We start from the raw sequence: 10,081 nt of genomic DNA, 5'->3' as shown, positions 1-10,081 counted from the left end.
TATTTCATTGAAGAAAAGAGCAACGACGGCTTTTCTCAAATGAAAAGATGTCATGGACTGTTAGGGACGTTTGCGTTTGTTGGATGTTAATGACTTGCAACTAGACTTGACCTAAGACATGATAACTCAAATGACTTAGACTTAGTCTGTGTTCATTTTTTGTTATCGGTTTAGTTTTGTAGGTTTTTTAAGTCTGGCAGTCAGTATTTCACTGTGTTAAAGTGACCGAGAAGAAATTACGACATAAACAAGCGATAACAGCTTGTTATTTGTTTTTTGTTTAATTATATTTATTTAACAGAATGTCAATAATTAGAATACAAATTCAATACATTTTTCCACTCTTTGAGACTCGGTACTGCAGGTTAGACTGCAGTATCTTGGGGTGGGGACTTGACTTGCCTTATCTAAGGACCTACTGACTTGACTTAGCTTAACTTGCTCAAGAAAAAATGACTTGGGACTTGCTTGAGAATTGGACCAAATTACTTGAGTCACATGTCTGGTGTGAAATAAGCTTTAAAGTGCTAACTGTGCTGTGTGATTATAATTAATGACCAAACTTGACTAACAACAATGAAAATACTGAAGTCATTGATTTCTCCACCAACTTGTCCACTCATTGCCCTCTAATATTCATGTTGGTTTTGAGTGAGCATCTCATACATGCTGTGTTGGGAATTATTGTTATGAAATACTGACTTTTCTATGCTTTTATACTGATTCTGTTTTTCTGCTACACTGTAAACTCATTCAGACTATAAATGTGCTATCATGCTTTTGATACTGCTTTTACTCACTGCATAACAGATAGTAATGCATCAGTGTGTTCCTGACTGAATAAACTTCATTTCTATGTAATTATTATTCTTTGCGGCTGGCTGTGAAGAGAGATCCCTTCCAAGTGTGATTCCAACCTAACTGATGGTACACAAAATCTGCTTCACAAAAGCTAAAGCTACACTTCTGCAGTGAAAGATGAAGAGGGTATGTTCCAAGGTGACAGTCTTTTTAGTACCAATGTCCCTCTTTGTGTTACTCTCTCTCCAGCAGACCAGAAAGGAAACATTGTGCAGGGGGAAAAGAAAAGGAATTTCACATTAGAAAGACAAGATACCCACTTGATGTGACCAAGTCTCATTCTATATCCATAACTTTAAAAAACCTGTTTGTACAGTGTGTGGATTTAGTCTCCCATCACTTGCATTAGAAGTGTGCGACAAAGTGAGTATGAGCAGGATGAATGATGTGACCAATAACTGTGTTAGTGCACATAAGAGCACGTGAGTATTTGTTAAGATAGACATGAAAATGTGAACCTATCCTTTAAGATTCAAAACAGTGGCTAAAGGTGAAATATCCAACATTCACTGCCACCAGATATCACACTCAAAAACAAGCTAAGAGAGCTTGTGGTCGATGATAATGATGATTTGAATCTTTCATCACATACTCACACTGACTCAAAAGAATGTATAGTGTGTATTAGACCAACCCAAGTATTTTCATAAAAAGTATGTAGTCTAAAGAGGGAAGACTATCATCCTATCCATGAATGAAGTGAATAAAAAAGTATGATATATCTAAGCCAACAAAAAAACAAATGAATCCAGGAAGTCTTGTGTCAGTGAGCAGTGTAGACAACTATGAACAACAGAAAACAAGGCCCTTTGTCTCCAGACAGACCAACACAGATCAACTCCAGTTCTTCAGCAGGGTCTGGCAAATACACACACACATCCACCAGCCACCTCTGGTGTTAGAGTAGTTAAATATGACTTCAAGGGTATCCTGCCCTGTCTCTCTTTCTATATGTGCTACTTTTGCTTATTTAATTCATACATACAGTACAGTTTTTCTCTGCATTGCACACACACACAAACTGGAACCATGCACACTATGCTGAAAACTGGAAGCACAAGTCCACTGTTTTCACTCAAATCTAAAACTCTAAACGCAAATCACTTTATTTAGCACACTTTGTTCAGCGGAAAAAACACTGGCCTGCAGAATGCCACCTGCTAAGCACCAGTTAGTTTCACTCACTCCTCACCTGGTCAAAACTCAATTGATGAAACACTTCAGTCACCTGTCAGAGCATGACAGAGGCCTCAGGTGACTGCTCTGTTGGGAGGAAAAGTGGAGCTGTAGTTTCAGGAAACGTGAGGTACATTTAATGCTCAGTGACTATGAATAGTTAATGTATTGTAATGTTTATACATGTATATCTTAATTTCACTCACTTCATATAATGGTCTTTGATATGACGATGATTGGATGTGCTTATCCAGCCCTTATACATGCCAACTTTTATTTCAAATAGACTTCAGTGTTGCTTTAATTCTTTGACCATTCAGGTAAGTGGGATTTGTTTATCTAATTATTGCCTCTTCTTTTGATGCAAAAGCACATACTGTTATTTGTTGTCTAATTGCAAGTCTCTTATTTATGTAACCTTTTTGCCTGTTGGCACACATCTTTTCTTAATTGAAACTACTTGTATCCATTGATAGTGAGTCAAATCGATAATATTTTGGGGAATGGACGGTTGTAATATGCTTTATTGTATATTCACCTTCCTTTGCATGAACAGGATCCATGCTAGACTTTTAGCAACTTTATGAGTTATGCTTTGTGTTTTTTTTTTTATTAGATCTCATGTGTTGGCAGAATGCCACCCATGGCTGGTATATAATTCAGACCGTGTGTTTGCCAGAACCTGATGAAGACCTAGATTAAGTATGTGTTGGTCTGCGTGATTGCTAATATGTCTAAAAAACAAAGCCATAATATTATTTTTCACCTGAAGGATTGACTCCACCAAAGAGCACTCGTCGGATCAGCTACATGCAGCACTTCTGTATTTCATTGTAAACAGTTGAACATTTCTGTCTCTGGTGAATCCCAGGTAAGACAGAAATGAACGCTGACTCCCCCCTACCTGGGAACACTGAGGTGAATGGGCTCAAAGTAAAACACAGATTGCACAAATGTTACTGAGATTGTTTCATTTTCTTCAACTGAACAATTTATAAGATGCCACAGTCACATAAAAAATTCAACATGGAGGCGTCAAATGTTGAAAATGAAAAAAGAATTTTCTATTGCTTCCGTGTAATAGAAAACAGAAGTTCTGAGACAAAGAAATTACAATTTCCTTCAAAGCAGCACAAAATATTGTGCAAAAACTCAAGGGATGCACAGATTTTATAGAACTTAAGTGTTCACATGGCTTTGCTTATGTACAATAATGTAGTGTTTATATGAGGCGACCAGAGTTTAGTGTTAAACATTTAAATTATGCCATGGTGGTGACAATATCATAGTGAACTGATGTTTCAAGAGATAGTCTGTAGTAGATGTCTAACAGTGCAGTCAGTGCAGAAAACTACACACCCGTTACCAGGTGATGGGGAACATACACTCAGTAAAAACATGCATCTCTATACTGTTCATCAGTATGGTTTTCTATACCCAACATAGTCGCAACCCTATCTGCCAACAATGACCAATAAACAGATGCAAGAAAAGACTGAGGCGATACTCTTTTTTTCTTTCTGGGTTGTGTGGGAACTATTTTATTCTCCATCTGAAGCACGTGACACTGCAGGAGTGGTTTAAATGTTTTCTTATCTCCTACCATATAAATTGGCCCATGAAAGAGGATTAGGGACACTAAAAAAAAATGGGATCTAAGCTCTGATTTCTCTTTCAGAATTCTAAGATTAAAGTCAGAAATCTGAGAAAAATCTGAATTCTGTAAAAAAGAGAAGAGAAACCATCAGTTCTTTTTTGCAGTGGCCCTAATCCTCTTCATACTGGCTCCTACTGAAACCAACATGAATTCAAGCTGATTGAAAGTTGCTGCACTCTGTAAAGGACGATGTCACTCAAAGACTGATAAAGTTTTTTGTTTTTTTTCCTCAAATCTATCTTAATACAATATGCATATGGCATGTGTATGTTGTTCATCCTGTCTGTTCTGGCTTTGAAGTGATTCTCCCCATCAAACAATCTGTAGGAGAGGGCAAATCAGCAGCCCTCACTCAAACAGCAGTTAATCAACTGGAACATGGATTCTCTCCCACCTTTTACAACGTAGTCACATTAGGAAGGGATCCTTTTGGGCGTCCAGGTGACAAGTGGTATAAGGAACTGACAACGTAACGAAGAGGTCCCCTGTTTGAGTCCAGTCGGAGGACGTCTGTTGCCTGTCACCCCTCCTCTCTCTCCTCTAACACTAGCTATTGAGAAAAGGTAAAAATGCCACGGAAAAATACTTTAATAGATTTTAAAAAGTGAGGGATCATTGTATCATCATTATTGGCAGAGGTAATGATACAGTAAACTCTTTGAATGTACACACGGCATTTGAGTATTCTGTTGAGACGGACTTAATACACACATCTCTACCTATCCTGTAATTAACAGACTTTGAATTAAGTATCACTAAGCTTTTTTACCCATGGCCATCTTGTGGTAAATGGTTTGGTTGAAAAACATATTCATATTGACTGACAACAACAAAATAGCAATAAATCAATAAATTACATGTAGTAGGATAATAAAAGTATTACCTTTCTAATGTGACAGTTGTAAGCAGTGCCATAATCTGACAAAACTTCCACCTACACAACTCCTCACAGATAAGCAGCAAAACTATTATTGGACTGATAGCAGTGGTGCATTTTAAAGCCGATACAGTATGTGTGCTTTTATCAGCTGTAAACTGATATATCAGTGCATCTCCATACCAGTACACACATCACTGTCAATAAATAGGTTCACCAGTTATTGCTAAATTCCTATAGTTCACATTTTTTTTTACCTCAACACCCTCATAACATTGAGAGGAGTAATTAAGGATTTTCTTCACAACATTATGTGTACAGTACAAGGTAAAACCCCAAGTTAATAATATAACAAGATTATCAGACTGTCTTCTTAAAGAACTGTTTCTAATCTGAGTAGAAAGAAACCAAGCTGGAAATAGCACCTAAATCCCCAAGAGGGTGAAAGACGCATAAAAAAGGCCTTCCACCATACTTTCATGTCTTGTTTCTGGTAAACATGCGCTCCCCTCGCAGGGTGAGATGCTGCAGTTGGTACTGTAGCACCTCAGTGTCTGATGACTCTTTGATACTTATTTTGTCCAGATTAAGGTAGTCCAGAGACTTGGACTGGGCCCTCTTCCCCTTAAGCAGACACAGTGGTAGTGGTGCATGCAGACTCCTTCCAGGCTCCAAGTGGGTCAGGGACCTGAGGAAGGTGTCACTCGAGCTGGGCATACGCCTCCGTCTCCTCCCGTTGGCAGCAGGAATGTCATAGGGTTGGTAGTAGCGACTTTTGCCTTTAAAGATTCGTGAAGACCGGTGGATGCCCAAGTCCACAGACTTGGGAACAGTGCTCTGGATGGTGCTGGTCATGGCCTCTGATACAGAGCCCTTCTCTGGAGTGCCTTCTGACCACTGGTGGGCCAGCTTGAGCAGCTCCTCACCAGTGGTGAAGCCTACTAGATAGTTTGAGTCCATGTGGAGGATCTGGTATCCTGCAACAGTACCTCTGATGGGTGAGCACGGGGTGCTGGCACAGCGAGGTCTCTCTGCTTCTGGTTTCAATGAAGCTTTGATCTCAGCTGCAGGAAGAATGGAGACGTGCGCCCTGGACACTCCACTTATATCCATTTCCATCCTTATAGACATCTCCTGATTGATAAAAGATAGAGAAAAAACATACCTTGCATCACTCTTGTAATACAGCAGTTACACAATACACAAACACTCTAATGCCATAACTACTGAACATCTGAAGGCATTATTTATTTTATTTATTTAAATTCATTATTTTATTAAGTCCAGTTTCATTGTAAAAGAAATAAATAAAATAAAATAAAAATCAAAGCAGTCCATTTACAAATATAGATATAGATTTACACAGTTTGGTTACAGAGTAAATGATATATACAGAGGGCTGAGTTACAAGTAGTCAGAAATCAGATTACAATAAGGTATGGCATATATGCAAAAATGTGAATGTGGCGTCTATCTCAGCTGCAATGTTATGTCTCTAGGAAAGGTACAACAATTCGATATTTGAATTCATGTTTGCTTTTTACATGCCAAGAGAACAAAGATAGCCAATGTTCAGAAACATTCAGAATTTCACACGGCCTTCGACCTTACAGATTCAACATAGATTGTTCTAAAATTCATTATTGTTCCTTTCATTTGATTTTTTTGTTCTTTTTGTCAGTAAAAGTTCACAGGGCAACACTTCACTTTGACAGTTTGACCAGAAAAATAATGATATTATTTTTGAAACCTCAGGCAGGCAGGTGGTCAGCTGCTCCCAGGTCTGCTGGAGCCACGCCTCGGCATGACTGTTCAGAGCAGCATAATGAGAGAAGCTGCAGCAGGAGTTTGGCTTTTAAATAGTATTATACAGACAAATGAACAGTGCATAGTGCAGCGGCCTACAGAGCAGTAGGTGTGTCTGTTGTGTCAATGCTAATACGTTTGACAATATCTACACACAGTTGCTATTTCATGCTTCAAAACTCCTACTGCTATATTAATCTATAATAAAAATATAACATGACATCATGTCATTTCATCACAAATAAATACAGGTGTATGTTCACTTCTTTACTTTAACCTGAAGAAAACCACCTGTGCATCTACCATCATCATGGTAACCTTAGATCACAGCTGGGGAAACAAATGAGATAGATTTGCTAATGAGACACACACACACACACACACACACACACACACTATTGATGATTAATAACTGTAATGTGATTAATGAATTTAAGTACGCTTAATGCCTTGGTCACGCTACACAACCTTCTGTCTTGTAATCAGGAGTCTTACAGTTGTTCAAGCGGTCCAAGTGGTTGCATGCTCATTTGCAGTGAGAAAACAAGGAAGAAAAAGAAAAGAATATGAATGAGAGGACGGATTAGGATGCATGGGCAGCAAGAATTATCTTGTTCGGCAAATCGGGTATTCAAAAGAAACAGCTTGTCTTGAATGTATTCTGAAAGAAACTATAGGCTATTCTTGTGCCTACTCCAACACACAGATGCATGATAAGATGGATCCTACAAGTGCAGTGTCTGCTCTCGTTGGCTGCGACTCATTCTTGGCTCCCCAACCTGTCGAAGACTCAACCGGATATTCAGCCTGCTGGATATCCAGCAGACTTCTGTGATGTGCGTCTTCGTACAGTTCACACATAACAGCTACCGACCAGTTATTGTTAACAGGCGCACATGCTGATCTGCCTCTGATCTGTCAAGTGGGAAAAAGGAGCCTAAAATCCTGTAGCGTGAACTAAGCTGTGGTCGCTTTGGACTGTTGGAGGCAGAGAGGCGTGTCTCAGTTGGAGGTCATCTGTCCCCTCAGAGGTGAGGCAGGAGTTGCTCACTCATGCTCACTCGTTTCCACGGTCGCTCTGACAGAAACCCTACCTGTGTCACCCAGCAGAGAAAACTGTCTCCCATCACTAACAAAGAGAGTCAGATCACCTCTCACATCTCTGCCGGCAAATGTCTGACATACATCCCCAGGCTGAACAGTCTCTGTCTCCGCATCACATGTCCATAACATAGCTGTGCTCAGCCTCAGAAGCTTTACACAAAGTGAGCTGGCTAAACTGCGCAAGCTAAGCTAGGAAAATACAAATAACAATGGCACAATTAAAAGAAACACACTAACAGCAGGCCGCTGAAAACACCGCTGCCACCAACAGTACCAAGTGTCTTGGGTTCACCTAACTCCAAGGTTTAACAAGATAATCATAGCAACAGATATTGGAAGAAATGGAGATGTTACTTGGATGCAAGATGGCTGTATTGTAATATGCTTGCTCTGGATGGACTTCTCACTGGGACTTTTAAAATGGACCTCCTTGATATACAGAGGAATGCTCCCCCCTGAGCGAGGGTACCTCGAAAGACAGCTATTGACATGATGGCAACTCCTGCCTCCCAGCGGCTCTGAGGGGACAAACCACTTTACTGCGTCTCTAGTGGGGACATGCCACAAATCAGTGATTGCCATTTTCCCGCTAAGCCCCGCCCGTTGTGAACTTTATACTGTAACAACAAGCTTTTTACAAATTTTAAGTTTGGTCAAATAATGATGCCTCAGGTAGACATTTATAGTCCAAGATGCTTTTCGTGCAGAATACATAGAGTGTGTCACATTTTGTCAATCAGGCTCAGTTTGTGAGGGGCGTGGCCTTTCTAACATGGTAGTTTGGGGCCTTTATTACAGCGCTCAGGCCAACTGGTTCCGTATTAAAGCACATCACTTCCAGTTATTGTGTCATGTTTCTAGGTCACCCCAGCTCAGGACAATGTGAGCCACAGCATAATAATAATAATAATAACAATAATAATAATAATAATAATAATAATAATAATATAATATTAAACTGAGTCACTATAGGGTTCTGCCCTTTAGGGGCTTGAGCCTGAATTCATTCTGCTATGCACTCCATAATAAATAGGCCTAGTCATTGTGTTGCTTTGCACACGTGCATAAGAACAGCCTCCATAAAACTGCAACAGAAACAGACACAAGCAGGCATCACTGTCATCTTCCTCCTTTGGAGCACATTTACCAAAGCACAGTGTTGACAGTGTATTCAGTGGATCCTGAGTGGGGCCTAACAGGGAAGCTATTTTTTGAAAGAGATGTTGCTGCTGGCTTTGAATGTCATATTCAATGCCATGCACACCACAAATAATAATACTAAACTAAATAAGGAGGGCGTGGGTTCATTTAATGTTTTAATGGTATATTCTAAAATCATTCATCGAACCGTTTTGCCGTTTTCTTTATTTGAAATGCCGTCATTATCAAACCAAAGTGTGGATGGAAGCGCACACGGATGACAGCGACCAGAAGCCGCAGCAGGATGCGTATGGGCGCATGGCGCGGCTGAATCGTGCCATACTGAGCCAGGACAGAAGGGCCGCCGCCGCTGCGATAACACGCACACATCAGGCTTCCGCACACCGCGCAAACACACCGCGAGAGCAGCGATGTAGCTGCTAATAATCCATCGACACATTTTAAAGCTGTATGAGAGATAACGTCCCATATAAAAGATGGCTGTTCGGAGGAACGACAGGCCAGGTCCATCCTGCCCGCTGATCCATGTGAGGCCAGCACAGCCACAAGAAGCCAAACCGTCTGAGCACGGTGTTTCCAGGACTGCACGAGCCTTCACAAATTCAACGCACTGATCATTTTAAACAACGACTCGCCTCAGATCGTCAGGATCAAGTCATGGGTGAATATGACAGCAGCCTGCGAGGATGGAAGAAGCTTATCGCCGCTGTTTAATCCTCATCAAATATCTCTCGGTATCATAACCGATGACGAAACTGACTGGATTAAAATATTTCAAAATACAAACTTGTTTGATTGCGGAGAATCCAATGTTCAACCTCCCCGTTATGTCGTCTCCAGCCTCCGGTTCCTCTCGCGCCTGTGTTCCGTCAACAGCAGCCAAAGGGATAGCCTACTTCCGGTCTGCTGCCCACCAAACTGCGGTCACACATCCTTTAGTAGGCTATACAACAATAATATATATAATATGATATAATCCCAACTGTTTGTAAGTACAGAAAGGAAAACCAAATAAATGAAGTTTCTGCTCGACACACCAGTCACAGGTTACATAAGGTGATTTGTTCTGATCCAGTTACAGTAAGTCCAGCGTTATGTCACAAGACTAAAGATCAGTGAGAGGCAGGAAGCGATGATGGAGCAAAATGCTCAGTTTAACATTGTGATTTACCAAGTTATAATAATGAGATGATCAGTTAGAATTATGAAGAAAAAAAGTCTAAAATCAATTATTAATAAGGTATGATGTACATTTAGCCCTGGCTATTTTTGACTATAGTTTTTAGGGGTGCTCAAGCACACCTTCATTTAATAATAATGATAATAATAATAATAACTTAATAATAATAATAATAACAATAATAATAGCAATACATTAATAGTAATAACGATAATAATGATAATAATAAATTAATAATAATAACAAATTAATAATAATA

General features: G+C 39.9%; 1 protein-coding gene across 1 annotated transcript; it reads right to left on the bottom strand.

Annotated features, from left to right (window-relative positions):
* Nucleotides 1-3,077: 3,077 nt before the first annotated feature.
* Nucleotides 3,078-9,651, bottom strand: macir (macrophage immunometabolism regulator). Its single transcript, XM_084383257.1, has 2 exons — nt 9,430-9,651; nt 3,078-5,705 (listed from the first exon to the last, which is right to left on the bottom strand). Exon 2 carries the CDS (start codon nt 5,700-5,702, stop codon nt 5,049-5,051), a length of 654 nt encoding a protein of 217 aa, XP_084239383.1. The 5' UTR covers nt 5,703-5,705; nt 9,430-9,651; the 3' UTR covers nt 3,078-5,048.
* Nucleotides 9,652-10,081: the final 430 nt, after the last annotated feature.

This window comes from Pagrus pagrus (genome assembly GCF_965226575.1).
Source record: "Pagrus pagrus genome assembly, chromosome: 19".
In the NCBI taxonomy this organism is placed as follows: Eukaryota; Metazoa; Chordata; class Actinopteri; order Spariformes; family Sparidae; genus Pagrus; species Pagrus pagrus.
The sequence above is the reverse complement of the archived record's forward strand: the minus strand, read 5'-3'. Positions and strand labels throughout refer to the sequence as shown.

Bases quoted from the DNA above. Each gene is read 5' to 3' on its own strand.
- macir (XM_084383257.1), bottom strand. From the start codon at position 5,702: ATGTCTATAAGGATGGAAATGGATATAAGTGGAGTGTCCAGGGCGCAC.